General features: G+C 44.0%; 1 protein-coding gene across 1 annotated transcript in view; it reads right to left on the bottom strand.

The window, feature by feature from the left end:
• Positions 1-15247, bottom strand: part of RBL2 (RB transcriptional corepressor like 2) — a 59392-nt gene that overhangs the window by 6136 nt on the left and 38009 nt on the right. The window contains exons 15-19 of the mRNA XM_008257295.5: positions 10107-10376; positions 9659-9939; positions 9398-9574; positions 2579-2650; positions 591-696 (exon numbers count right to left, since the gene is read on the bottom strand). Of these exons, the coding sequence (XP_008255517.1) occupies positions 591-696; positions 2579-2650; positions 9398-9574; positions 9659-9939; positions 10107-10376 (906 nt within the window). The remainder of the gene's footprint in view (positions 1-590; positions 697-2578; positions 2651-9397; positions 9575-9658; positions 9940-10106; positions 10377-15247) is intronic.

Genomic DNA, 15247 nt, shown 5'->3' with positions numbered 1-15247 from the left:
GCCCAAGTGCTTGGGCCCTGCACCCCATGGGAGACCAGGAGAAGCACCTGGCTCCTGCCATCGGATCAGCGCGGTGCGCCGGCCGCAGCGCGCCGGCTGCGGCGGCTGCGGCAGCCATTGAGGGGTGATTCAATGGCAAAGGAAGACCTTTCTCTCTGTCTCTCTCACTGTCCACTCTGCCTGTCAAAAAAGAAAAAAAGAAAAGTTCCTAATGGGCCAGTGCCACGGCTCACTAGGCTAATCCTCCGCCTGCGGCGCTGGCACCCAGGGTTCTAGTCCTGGTCCTGCTTGCTCCTCTTTCAGTCCAGCTCTCTGCTGTGGCCCGGGAAGGCAGTGGAGGATGGCCCAAGTCCTTGGGCCCTGTACCCGCATGGGAGACCGGGAGTGGGGGGGACCTGGCTCCTGGCTTCGGATCGGTGCAGCGCGCTGGCCGTGGTGGCCATTTTGGGGGTGAACCAATGGAAAAAGAAGACCTCTCTCTCTTTCTCTCTAACTCTGCCTGTCCAAAAAAAAAAAAAAAAGAAAGAAAGAAAAAAGAAAAGAAAAGCTCCTAATGTTGTTTGGTAATAGTTCATAAGGATCCCACTTACTTCTGTCTCTGTTCAGTTCTGTTGGGGAATTCTGATGGCTTCTGCTATCACTGCTGCCAGAATTTCTTCTTTTTCTTTTCCCTTTTATCAAAACACTTCTATATACCTTTAGAAAGACAATCAGAAGGGGGCAGGAAATTATGGATCTTAACATATATCAGTTGATTCTCACAACAGCCCCATGTAGTCTAGTTGTCCTGCTCACGGGAAGTTAAGAATGCAGCCAATTAAATAGTGTATCTAGGATTTACATCAGCCTGTCTGGCTTTACTTTCAAGTACTGCCTATGGGGCTGCAGTGCAGTGACAGTACCCAACCAGAAAGTCAAATCATGCAAAGTCAAATGTAAATATCTAGCACACATGGGGCCGGCACTGTGGTATAGTAGGTTACGCCTCTGCCTGCAGTGCCAGCATCCCATATGGACACTGGTTTGAGTCCCAGATGCTCCATTTCCAATCCAACTCCCTGCTAATGGCCTGGGAAAGCTGTGGAAAATGACCCAACTGCTTGGGCCTCTGCACCCCACATGGAAGACCCAGAAGAAGCTCCTGGCTTTGGATCAGCCCAGCTCCAGCTGATGCAGCCATCTGGGGAGTGAACCAGTGGATAGAAGACCTCTCGCTCTATCCCTCCCTATCTATCTCTGCCTCTCAAATAAAAAAAATCTGAAAAAAAAAAAATCTAGCACACTTGTCTTTCAGAGACAAATGAATGGTATTAAAAATCAAGTGGAGGCTGGCGCTGTGGCTCAACAGGCTAATCCTCCGCCTTGCGGCGCTGGCACACTGGGTTCTAGTCCCAGTCGGGGCGCCGGATTCTGTCCCGGTTGCCCTTCTTCCAGGGCAGCTCTCTGCTGTAGCCAGGGAGTGCAGTGGAGGATGGCCCAAGTGCTTGGGCCCTGCACCCCATGGGAGACCAGGAGAAGTACCTGGCTCCTGCCTTCGGATCAGTGCGGTGCGCTGGCTGCAGCGCGCCGGTGGCGGCGGCCATTGGATGGTGAACCAACGGCAAAAGGAAGACCTTTCTCTCTGTCTCTCTCTCTCTCACTGTCCACTCTGTCAAAAATAAAAAAAATAAAATTAAATTAAGTGGGTAGGGCTTGCTCTGTGGTGTAGAAGGTTAAGCCTCCACCTGCAGTGCCAGCATTCCATATAACTGCCAGTCAAGTTCTGGCTGCTCACTGGAAGATGGCCCAAGTATTTGGGCCTCTGAACCCACGTGGGAGACCCAGAAGAAGCTCTGGCTCCTGGCTTTGGATTGGTCTAGCTCCGAATGGTGTGTCCATTTGGGGAGTGAACCAATAGATACAAGATCTAGATCTCTCTCTCTGCCTTTCAAATAAATAAATAAATCTTAAAAAAAAAAATACATTTACATGGGTTTGAAACTTCAATAGTATCTTGGTTAAATGTACAGTACTGCATTTACTAAACCAGCCTGAAAGGTGACACAGAAACCAAATAATTTCTTAATCTGCATCCATTTTGTGACTCTCTAAATTAAGAAATATTTAACATTGGCAATGCCTTCTGAAAAAAGAGGTCTTAAAATCACCAACTCGTGGCCAGCACTGTGGCACACACAGTAGGTTAAGTCAGCACCCGCATCCTATATGGGCACCAGTTCGTGTCCGGGCTGCTTCATTTTCCATCCAGCTCTCTGCTTATGGACTGGGAAAGCAGTGGAAGAGGGCCCAAGTGCTTGGGCTCCTGCACCCACGTGGTGGACCCAGAAGAATCTCTGGCTCTTGGCTTCAGATCAGCCCACTTCTGGCTATTGTGGCCATTTGGGGAGTGAGCCAGAAGATGGAAGATCTCTGTCCCTCTCTCTCTAACTCTGCCTTTCAAGTAAGTAAATAAATCTTAAAAAAAAAAAAAAAAAAAAAAAAAGAAAAGGAAAAAAAGAACAGAATCAACTAGCGTTAACTTTTTGTATTATTATAGACTGAAAGCTTTATTTTCAGCCTCAAAAGAAAATGTGGTTACCTGGCTCCGAGCCTGTGGCTGAGTCCTGTAACAACGCATGATATTCTGGAAGGACCTGTCGTCTTTTGTCACCTGGCGAAGAATAAAAGTGCTCTCAGAGAAAGATCGGTTTCCAGCAACAGTGTAAGGAGGGCAGTCAACCTGCTCTACAAGGTAATAGTGCAAAACAGAAAAAACCCACAATTTAAAGGGTCTGGAGGGGACAGAATTGTGGCACAGTGGGTAAAGCCATCGCCTGAGAAGCTGGCATCCCATATGGGCACTGATTTGAGACCTGGCTGCTCCACTTCTGATCCAGCTCCCCCTGATGTGCCTGGGAGATCAGTGGGGAATGGGAGAATGGCCCAAGTGTTTGGACCCCTGCAAACTTGTGGGGGATCTGGAGGAAGCTCCTGGTGTTGGCTTTGCCCAGCCTGGGCCATTGTGGCCATTTGGAGAGTGACCCAGTGTATGGAAGATCTCTATTTCTTCCTCTCTCTGTGTAACTGTGCCTTTGAAATAAATAAATAAATCATTGAAAAACAAGTGTCAGGGCCAGCACTATGACGTAGCGAGTAAAGCCGCTGCCTGCAGTGCCAGCATCCCATATGGGCGTCGGTTTGAGTCCCAGCTGCTCCATGTCTGATCCAGCTCTCTGCTATGGCCTGAGAAAGCAGTGGAAGATGGCCTAAGTCCTTGGGCCCTTGGACCCGTATGAGAGACCAGGAAGAAGATCCTGGCTCCTGGCTCCTGGCTTCAGATGGGTGTAGCTCCAGCCATTGCGACCATCTGGAGAGTGAACCAGCAGATGGAAGACTTCTCTCTCTCTGCCTCTGCCTCTGTAACTCTGCCTTTCAAAAATAAATAAATAAATCTTAAAAAAAATAAATAAGTCAGTAAGAATAGCAGGGGTATGGTAAATTCAGTAAGAACAGAAGGGTTGTGGTATCTGAGCCAAGACCTGAGTTAGAAAAGTACAATAACTAGAGGGAAAAATCTATCATAAGCAGACAAGGAAATAAAAATTAGAGCATAAATTAATGAAATAAAGAATAAAAAATGAAAACCTTTGGCTAGACTGATCAAGATAAAAGGGGAGAAGACTCACTAAAATCAGAAACGAAAGAGGACATTACTGCTTAAAGAATAAAAAGGACTATACGAAATATTGTTAATAATTATATGCCAACAAATTAGATAGCCCAGATAAAACAGGTAGATTCTTAGAAAGACAAAGCTCTACAAAAACTGATTCCAAAACACCATCTGAATAGACCAAGTAAACTACTCACAAAGAAAAGCCAAGACCCTAGTGTCTTCACTGTTGAATTTTACCAATCTTTAAAAAGAATACCAAAAAAGAAAAAAAAAACAAAAAGAGGGGACACTTTTCTTTTACTCTATGAAACCAGTCTAAGAAGACAGACAAAGCCCTAATAAAACTGCAAACCAGAAACTCTACAAATAAGGAAAAAATTAAAATTGTTCAGTGTACTGGCAAACCAAACCTAACAACATATAAAAAAATTATACATCTTGACCATAAAGAATTTACACCATGAAAACAAGAATGGTTTAACATCAAAATCAATCACTCATACAGCTATTTTAATAGAGTAAGAGGGGCCAATGCTGTGGTATAGATGGTTAAGGCTCCACCTGAAGTGCCAGCATCCCATATGGGCACTGGTTTGAGTCTCGGTTGCTCCAATTCTGATCCAGCTCCCTACTAACGTGCCTGGAAAGGCAGCAGAAGACGGCCCAAGTACTTGGTCCCCTCCACCCATGTGGGAGACCCGGAAGAAGCTCCTGGCTCCTGGCTTTGCACAGGCCCAGCTCCAGCCATTACAGCCATTTAGGGAGTAAACCAGCATTTGACAAAATCTAACTCCTTTTCATGAGAAAAAAGATTCAACAAACTAGAAAGCGACAGAAACCTCCTCAATCTGATACAGAACATCTATGAGAAAGTCCCAGCAAGCATCATACTTCACTGATAAGAACAGATGCTTTCCCCCTAAGACCAGGAACAAGACAAGGATTTGTGCTTTCAACACAGTACTGGTAGTCCCAGCCAGGGTGACTGGGAAGAAAGAAAATAAAACATGTTCAGTTAGGACAAGAAGTGAAAAAAAAAAAAAAAATAAGATTTATTTATTTATTTGAAAGACACAGACAGAGAGAAGGACAGATAGAGATCTTCCATCTGCTGATTCACTAACCAAATGGCCACAATGGTCAGGGCTGGGTCAGGCCAAAACTTGGAGCCAGGAGTTTCCTCTAGGTTTCCCATGTGGGTGACAGGGACCCAAGCACTTAGGCCATCTTCCAATGCCCTCCCAGGCACAACAGCAGGGAGCTGGATCAGAAGAGGAGCAGCTGGGACTTGAACCAGCACCCATATGGGATGCCAGCACTGTAGCCAGCAGCTTAATGTTCTGTGCCACAGTGCTGGCCACAAGAAATAAAACTATAACCAGATTACATGATTTTTGTACATAGAAAATCCTAAGGAATCCACTAAAAATCTATTAGAATAAGTTTATCAAGCTTGCTAAATACTAGATCAATTGTATTTCTGTACACTGGCAGTCAACATATAAAAACTGAAATAGTTGCATTTACAAAAGCATTAAAAGAGATATGTCAGAGTGAGCATTGGGTGCAACAATTAGGACGCTACTTAGGAGGCCCACATCCCCTACTGGAACACCTGGGTTAAAGTCATGGCTCTGTTTCTGATGCCAGCTTCCTAATGCACACCCTAGGAGGCAGCATGGCTCAAGTCCCTGTCATCCATGTGGGAGACCCAGAGTAGGTTCTGGACTCCTACTTTTTTTTTTTAAAGATTTATTAATTTATTTGAAAGGCAGAGTTACAGAGAGGCAGAGGCAGAGGCAGAGAGAGAGAGAGAGAGAGAGAGAGAGAGAGAGAGAATCTTCCATCAGCTGGTTCACTCCCCAGATAGTACCAACAGTCAGAGCTGTGCCAATCTGAAGCCAGGAGCTTCCTCCCCATCTCCCACACAGGTTTAGGGACCCAAGGACTTGGACCATCTTCCACCTCTTTCCCAGGCCATAGCAAGAGAGCTGGATCGGAAGTGGAGCAGCTGGGACTCGGACCGGCACCTACATGGGATGCCAGCACTGCAGGTGATGGCCTTACCCACTACGCCACAGCACTAGCCTCTGGAATCCTAATTTCTGCCTGGCTGATATGGGTTGATGAGTAAACCAGCAGGTGGAAGACTCTCTCTCTCTCTGCCTTTCAAATAAAATACACAGCCGGCGCCGTGGCTCAATAGGCTAATCCTCCACCTTGCGGCGCCGGCACACCGGGTTCTAGTCCCGGTTGGGGCGCCGGATTCTGTCCCGGTTGCCCCTCTTCCAGGCCAGCTCTCTGCTATGGCCAGGGAGTGCAGTGGAGGATGGCCCAGGTGCTTGGGCCCTGCACCCCATGGGAGACCAGGAAAAGCACCTGGATCCTGGCTCCTGCCATCGGATCAGCGCGGTGCGCCGGCTGCAGCGGCGGCCATTGGAGGGTGATCCAACGGCAAAAGGAAGACCTTTCTCTCTGTCTCTCTCTCTCACTGTCCACTCTGCCTGTCAAAAAAAAAAAAATAAATAAATAAATAAATAAATAAATAAAATACAGAAATACAAATGAAAAAAAAAAAAAAAACAAAAAACAAAAAACAGAATATGTAAGGGACAGGCATCTGCCCTAGAGATAAAGCTGCTGGTTAGGACATGTGTGTCTCGCATTGGAGTAACTGGTCTCAATACCCAGCTCCAGCTCCTGATTCCAGAGTCTTCCTAACCTGGACCGTGGGAGGCAGCGCTGATGGCCCAAGTAGTTGGGTTCCTTCCACCTACATGGGAGACCAGGATTGAGTTCCTGGCTCCAGGTTTTGTTTTGTCATCATCCTCCTGCAAAGCTGTTTTTTCTTAGGAACATGTGGGGAGTGAACCAGTGGATAGAAACTTACTCTGTTTCACTCTTTTCCTCATTTAACAAAAAAAAAAATAGGGGCCAGCATTGTAGCTTAGCAGATAAAGCCACTATCTGTAGAGGCAGCCATATGGGCACTAGTTCAAGTACTGGCTGCTCAACTTCTGATCCAGCTCCCACCTAATGCACCTGGAAAAGCAGTGGAAGATGGGCCCCTGCACCCACGTGATAGACCCTGAGGAAGCTCCTGTCTCCTGGTTTCGGCCTGGCCCAGCCCTAGCTGTTGCAGCCATTTGGGGAGTAAACAAGTGGATGGAAGACCTCTCTTTGTCTCTCCCTCTCTAAGTGCCTTTCAAATATTAAAATATTAATATTAAAATATTAATATTAACATAATAAAAATATGTTAAGAATAAATTTAATGAAAGTACTGAAGTTATAATCTAAAAAGTATAAAACATTTTTGAAAGAAATTACAGATCTAAATAAATATAAAACATCTCCTGTTCACAGATCAGAAGACTTGCAATTGTTAAGATGGTAATACTCCCCAAATTGATGTACACATTCAATGTAGCCCTATTAAAAGTCTAGCTGACTCTTTTGTAACCTGATTTTAAAATTCATATGGAATTTCAAGGGACTCAGAATGGCCAAAAGAATCTTAAAATGAAAGAACAAAACAAATGAAAAGGTGTGTAAGATCACTGATGATTAGATAAATGCAAATAAAAAACACCATGAGATAGCATTTCACCCCCACTATAATGGCTAGAATCAAAAACTAAGATAATGGCCAGTGAAGCATAGTAGATGCTTAGTATTAATTAAGCAAATACAAACCAAAACCACAATGAGATATCACTCAATACTATGGTAGCTAGGCTGTAATTTTTTAAAAAAATAAGAAAACATAAAATTAGTTGGCAGGAATATAGAGAAATGGGAGGATGTCTTTTGTATTACTGGTAGCAATAAAAGATGAATAGCCAGCGCTGTGGCTCACTAGGCTAATCCTCCGCCTTGCAGCACCGGCACACCGGGTTCTAGTCCCGGTCGGGGCTCCAGATTCTGTCCCGGTTGCCCCTCTTCCAGGCCAGCTCTCTGCTGTGGCCAGGGAGTGCAGTGGAGGATGGCCCAAGTGCTTGGGCCCTGCACCCCATGGGAGACCAGGAGAAGCACCTGGCTCCTGCCATCGGATCAGCGCGGTGCGCCGGCCACAGCAGCCATTGCGGGGTGAACCAACGGCAAAAGGAAGACCTTTCTGTCTGCCTCTCTCTCTCACTGTCCACTCTGCCTGTCAAAAAAAAAAAAGGTGAATAAAAGATGAAGACAGCATTGTTGTTCCTCAGAAGGTTAAACACACATAATCCTGCAATTCCACCGCTAGAGGTAAGCCCAAGAATTGAAAATAGGCCGTCAAGTACATACACACACACACACACACACATTCATAGCAGCGCTATTCACAGCAGCCAAAGGATTCAAACAGCAATGACCACTACTAAGCAAAATGTGATACATCCATACAATGGAATATCATTCAGCCATGAAAGGGGACAGAGTTCTGATACCTGTTACAACATGATGCACCTTAAAAACATCCTAACATTCCTAAGAAAGAAGCCACATACAAGGGTACTTTAAAAAGTTCATGAAAAAACAGAATTAAAAGACAAATTTTGGTAAAAAACAGTTGAAATCCATGTACTGTTTTGAAAAATATATATTTAAAATATATATTTTAATTAATATTTTGAAGATCTCTCAGTTGTAATGATTCCAAGATTTTTAGCACCAAAATTTTGTTCAATTCCATTTCCACTAACTTTCTGAAGCACTCTTAGATTGTATCATTCCATTATATGAAATATCAAGAACATAAATTCAGAGTAAGAAAGCTAACTGGCAGTTACAGGGGGATGTGGGAGGGAAAATAGAACAAAATCACTTAATGGGTAAGGGGTTTTACTTCACAGCAATGGAAATGTTTTGGAATGTAAAGAAGGTGGTAGGTTTACAACACTGAATGTATAAATACCACTGAGACGTCTTCTTTAAAATAGTGATTATATATATTAGTTATTTTTAAAAAAATCAAAGCATAAAAAATATTTATGAGAAAGTAAAGAAATTAAGACCTTCACATATTATTGGTGGGTATGTGAAATGGTACAAAACTCTGGTTAAAAGTCTGCCAGTTACTATATGTCTCAACAATTCTGTACTAGATATTGTAGCCTTGAGAAATCAAAGCATACATCCACACCAAATCTTGTACACAAATGTTAATAGCATTCATAACATCTAAAAAGGAAAAGCATCCCAAATGTCCAATGGATATTTCCATGCATCTATCTATAAAACAGAATATATTTTAAAATTGTGAATATTGCACATATCTGTGAATATACAGATATTGTATATGTAATGTAAGACACATTAAGTGTACATTTTTTTTTTTTTTTGACAGGCAGAGTGGACAGTGAGAGAGAGAGACAGAGAGAAAGGTCTTCCTTTACCGTTGGTTCACCCTCCAATGGCCGCTGCGGCCGGCGCGCTGCGGCCGGCGCACCATGCTGATCCGATGGCAGGAGCCAGGTACTTCTCCTGGTCTCCCATGGGGTGCAGGGCCCAAGCACCTGGGCCATCCTCCACTGCACTCCCTGGCCACAGCAGAGGGCTGGCCTGGAAGAGGGGCAACCGGGACAGAATCCGGCGTCCCGACCGGGACTAGAACCCGGTGTGCCGGCGCTGCTAGGCGGAGGATTAGCCTAGTGAGCCGTGGCGCCGGCCTTAAATGAGTGAATTACATATCAATAAAGCTGTTAAAAATGTTTTGGGTAATAAAGTAGCATCTTTGCCTTTTCAGTTCCAAACAGTCCTCACCTTGGCCATCACATAAATGGCGCACATTAACAGCTGGTCCAGATGTCTGTCCATCATAAGTTCAGGACATTGAATTATGGAGAATTCAAAGCAGGTCCAGATTTTTTTCCTCAGTTCATCTGAAATATCTAGTTTAGCACAAAGATCTCGAAGGCGGACACCTGCTAAATGATAAACCTAACAGACAAAAAACATGTCAACCTTTGTTCAATACTTGTATTTCCTAAGCTCACGTTCTGTTAAGAGTACATGAAGAATTACCTTTCTAAAGAAAAGTGATAAAGAACTGGTCTTCCTGGGTCTAATATTGCTGCTGGTTAAAGGCTGGCCTTGTTTCGGGGGTTGTCCACCTGGGGAAATTTGCTGAATGGCCACCTGGCCAGGAACTTGCAAAGTTGTTCCTGTCACCTGGTGAGAGCTCAGACTTCCGGCCAGGGCCTGAGCACTGAGAGGCTGGAGAGAGCCGGCCACAGTTTGTGCCTGTCCCCCAACGTTGACTTGGACTGGGAAGAATGTTATCCCTCCATTTTCATTGGCAATACCTAAAGTTTGTTACAGAAAAAAAAAAAGAAGAAGAAAATGTTGATAATACATTTTCCCCAGGCAGAGGTTTCCAATTTCTCCCCTCTCAAACCCTGTCTCCCCTTTCTCCCCTGTGCCATATCATCAAAATCTCAGGTAACTCAATATCCAACTCTGCCTTCCTTACCTTGTACAGGAATGGTCACTGTTTGTCCATTGTTGGCTGTGACGGTGGCTGTTGCCATGGTGACCAAGGTCTGTCCAGGAACTGGTGTGACAGAAACCGGCTCCCCAGATACATTTTGCACGGGGACAGCATTGACGAGGGGCTGTGGAGGAATGCGCCCAGGTGTCCCTCCATCAGAAGGGCTGTCATTGTCAACAAATAGCCGTCTTCTGGTAGTGCTGGCTGTTGGGGAGCTGTACCGGTCATATAATGTAGTTGGAGAGGTTATGCCTAGGGTCAAAGCAAATCACACAAATCATTTAACTCACAGAGATTGAGACCAGACCTCCATCTAAACTCTTATGTTCAGGGGCCAGTGTCATGATGGAGTGGGTAAAACTGCTGCCTGTGATGCTGTCAGACCATATCAGTGCTGCTTTGAGTTCCAGCTACTCTTTTTTTTTTTTTTAAGATGTATTTATTTGAAATGCAGAGTTACAGAGAAAGGGAGGAGAGACAGAGAGAGATCTTCTACCTGTTGGTTCATTCCGCAAATGGCTGCAACAGCCAAGGCTGAGCAGGCTGAAGCCAGGAGGCTGGAACTTCTTCTGAGTCTCCCACATGGGTACAAGGGCCCAAGGACTTGGACCATCTTCCCAGGCACTTTACCAGGGAACTGGATGGGAAGTGGAGCAGCCAGGATTTGAACTGGCAACCATGTGGAATACCAACATCATAGGCAGCGGTTTTACCCGGTACACCACATTGCCAGCCTTGCTAATTCACCTGGGACAGCAGTGGAATATGGCCCAACTACTTGGACTCCTGCCACCCACACAGGAGACCTGGATAGAGCTCTAGGTTCCTGGCTTTGGCCTGGCCCAGCCCCAGCCAAAGTAGCCATTTGAGGAGTGAATCAGTGGATGGAAGATCTCCGTCTCTCCCTCTCTTTCCATAACTCTGCCTTTCAAATCCATAAATAAATTTGTTTAAATAAAAATAAACTGTTACATTAAAAAATTACTGTTTGAGATTTCAAAATTTAAAAAACAAAAATTACAGAGTAGTTTGCCTATAAATTTGCCTATGCAAATTCAACCGAAGACTACTGAAAGCAAAATTTTTAAATGGAGTTTTTCTTTGTCTCACAGTGCTCCCTTCTACACTCCACTTTCCATAAATCAAACTAGGCTTTGGCCTTGACTACCACATAGCTTTCATGATTTTGAGGCAACTTAAGGAATAAATCCATTTTTATATAATATTTCTGACACTCACAGATGAAACAATTTCACTGTGAAGCCTCACTTGACAAGCAGACATGATGGTAGTAACTTTCCCCTGGTTTTATATATTTTCCTCTTTGTATTTTTCCAGATACAAAAAAAAATACTAAAGCTTAATAGTGTTCTTTAGCAAAGGAACTCAAAAAGTTTGTGGAAAAAGTGAAATTAAAAGATAAATTTATTTTGGCATAAAAATTTTAAAATCCATGCACATGAGGGGTCCTCAAAAAGTTCATGGAGGGGCTGACATTCTGGTACAATGGGTTAGTCTGCCACGTGTGATGCCAGCATCCCATACCACAGCACCAGTTGAGTTCTGGCTACTCCACTTTCAATGCAGCTTCCTGATAATGTACCTGGGAAGACAGCAGCAGATGGGTCCCTGCCACCCAAGTGGGAGACAAGGATAGAGTTCCTGGGTCCTGACTTTGGCCTGGTCCAACCCTGGTTGTTGCAGCCATTTGAGGGGTGAACCAGCAGATGGAAAATCTCTCTTGCTCTCTCTGTTGCTCTTTCAAACCAATTAATAAATAAATTGTTATAAAAGTAAAATTAATAGAATGTGCACTATGAAAAAACTATGAGGGCTAGCGCTGTGGCGTAGCAGATTAAGCCTCTGCCTGTGGTGCCGACATCCCATGTGGGCACCGGTTCGGGTCCCGGCTGATCCACATCTGATCTAGCTCTCTGCTATGGCCAGGGAAAGCAGTGGAGGATGGCCCAAGTGATTGGGCCCCTGCACCCATGAGGAAGACCTAAAGGAAGCTCCTGGCTTCTGGCTCAGCTCTGGCCCTTGCAGCCATTTAGGGAGTGGGGGAGTGGGCCAGCAGATGGAGGACCTCTCTCTCCCTCTCTCCCTGTCTGTAGCTCTGCCTCTCAAGTAAATAGATAAATCAAAAAAAAAAAAAGAAAAGAAAAGAAGAAACTACGTATAGACTTGAAAATTTATCGTACCAAAATAAACATCTTTCAATTCCATTTTCCATGAACTTTCTAATATAATCCCATTGCTTAGAGTCATTTAAGCTTAGTTTTTTTTAAAAAAAAAAAAGCATTATTGAAATACAGTTCACACAATATGCATTTTACCCATTTAAATGAACTTGAGAGGACAAAATTAATCCTGTTCGTGGCCTCATTTAAGGGGACTGAGGATTAATAGCAGAACCAATAGCTAACACGATAGACGTCATGACTGTTCAGCCTCCACAATTCTGACCGAAAAAGTAAAGTGCAGCAAACTTTATGCCTGATGGACGTCAAATCTTTTGTGCACAGTTCAGCTGCAGACAATAGCAGAGCTTTCAATGGAAAATTTAAACAAATGGGATCATGACCCTGAAGCATTGCTTTGAAGAAGTCTAACAGGAGATGAAGCACGGCTTTACCAGAATGATCCTGAACACAAAGCACAACGAAAGCAATTGCTACCAGGAGGGAAGTGGTTCAACAGCAGCAAAAGCAGATTGGTTTTTTGGGATGCTTGAGACATTTAGCTTGCTGATTTTCTAGAGGGTGAAGTAAAAACTGCCACCTGCCTGTTATGAGAGTGTTTTGAGAAAGTTAGCCAAAGCTTTAGCAGAAAAATACCCATGAAAGCCTCCCCGGAGTGTCCATCTCCATCATGACAACACTCCTGCTCACTCCTCTCATCAAACATGGGCAACTTTGCCTGTTTCAATGGGAAATCATTAGGCATTCACCTCACCAGTCCTTAGTTGGCTTTTGACTTACTTTGCTTCCTATTCTTAAAAATCTTTAAAGAATATCCATTTTTCTTTAGTTAATAATACAAATAAGATTGCATTAGCCTGGTTAAATTCTTAGGGCCCCCAGTTCTTTAAGGATGGATTAAATGGCTGGTATCCTTTAAAAAAAAAGTTACAGAGATGCCTTGAAATTGATGGAGTTTTGTTGAGAAATAAAGTTTATACTGTTTACTTTTATCTCTTAGTTTTTATTTTTTCATGAACTTTTTGATATTTCCTGATAGGTAGGAAAGTCATAGGAAGTAAGAGAAGTAAATCCTGATAGACAGTGCTTAACATTTTTATTTCCTGATGATATAAAAGAAAATGAACTTACTAGATTTTTATTTGGTATAAAGCTACAGAATCAGAAAGAATACATTAGGATCATAATCTTGTAAATTATTAAGAGACCTCAGGAGAATGAAGATCTGATAAATATGAAGGTACTTCAAAAACTTGGTAGAGGGCCGGCGCCGCGGCTCACTAGGCTAATCCTCCGCCTTGCGGCGCCAGCACACCGGGTTCTAGTCCCGGTTGGGGCACCGGATTCTGTCCCGGTTGCCCCTCTTCCAGGCCAGCCCTCTGCTGTGGCCAGGGAGTGCAGTGGAGGATGGCCCAGGTGCTTGGGCCCTGCACCCCATGGGAGACCAGGAAAAGCACCTGGCTCCTGGCTCCTGCCATCGGATCAGCGCGGTGCGCCGGTCGCAGCGCGCTGGCCGCGGCGGCCATTGGAGGGTGAACCAACGGCAAAGGAAGACCTTTCTCTCTGTCTCTCTCTCTCACTGTCCACTCTGCCTGTCAAAAAAAAAAAAAAAAAAAAAAAAAAACTTGGTGGAAAATGAACTTAAAAGGTAAGTTGATTTTGGTGCAAAAATTTTTTAAACCCATAATATGCATAATATATATGCAATAATATATTAATATATGCAATTTCCACATAATATGTAATTTCCACAAACTATCTGAAGACTCCCTGTATAAGGAAAATGAAGTTTCCTATAAAGTCTTAATCATAAATTAGGAAGTAAAAATTCTATAGAAATAGGACAAAACTGCTGTCAGATATGCAGACAAGACTGAGAGCATAACAGGCATAAAAACAGGGAAGCCATTATAACTCTTTCAAAATGCAGTTTTCATTTAGATCATCCACATTTACATGTGTTGACTTAAGTGAATCTTGACTTTAAAACTCATCTTTCGGGGCTGGTACTGTGGTGTAGCAGGTAAAGCTGCCGTCTGCAGCACCGGCATCCCATATGGGCGCCGGTTCAAGTCCTGGCTGCTCCACTTCCAATCCAGCTCTCTCTATGGCCTGGGAAAGCAACAGAAGATGGCCTAAGTCCTTGGGCCCCTGCACCAGTGTGGGAGACCTGGAAGAAGCTCCTGGATCCTGGCTTCAGATTGGCCAGATTGGCTCAACTCCAGCCACTGCAGCCACTTGGGGAGTGAATCAGCGGATGGAAGACCTCTTGCTCTCTCTCTCTCTGCTTTACTTCTCTCTCTGCATGTAACTCTCACTTTCTCACTTTCTCTTTTTTTTTTTTTTTAAAGATTTATTTATTTGAGAGGGGTAGAGTTACAGACAGTGAGAGGGCGAGACAGAGAGAAAGATCTTCCTTCCACAATGGCCAGAGCAGCGCCAATCCAAAGCCAGGAGCCAGGAGCTTCTTCCGGGTCTCCCACGTGGGTGCAGGGGCCCAAGCACTTGGGCCGTCTTCTACTGCTTTCCCAGGCCACAGCAGAGAGCTGGACTGGAAGAGAAGCAGCTGGGACTAGAACCGGCGCCCCCAGTGGCATGCCGGTGCTGTAGATAGAGAATTAACCTACTACACCACGGCACCGGCCCCTCTCACTTTCAAATAAATAAATAAGTCTTTATTTTTAAAAAAACTCAGCTTTCTTGTACAACCAGTGCTTATCAATTACATTACAAAATAATCTAGAAATGAGAATATTATTCTAGTGGTACCCAACAACTCAGAACTCTGAATTTATATAATTACTCTTTTAAAAGTACTTTTATCTCACATAAATAAAATAAACTTAACCTGACAGAATATCCAAAAAGCAGCCTAAATTATAAACCAGATGCACAGCAAAAGTGCCCTTTTCTATACTGGTT

This window comes from Oryctolagus cuniculus, chromosome 18 (assembly GCF_051225735.1).
Source record: "Oryctolagus cuniculus isolate XC-2025 breed Fujian yellow rabbit chromosome 18, ASM5122573v1, whole genome shotgun sequence".
NCBI classification, from domain to species: Eukaryota; Metazoa; Chordata; class Mammalia; order Lagomorpha; family Leporidae; genus Oryctolagus; species Oryctolagus cuniculus.
The sequence above is the reverse complement of the archived record's forward strand: the minus strand, read 5'-3'. Positions and strand labels throughout refer to the sequence as shown.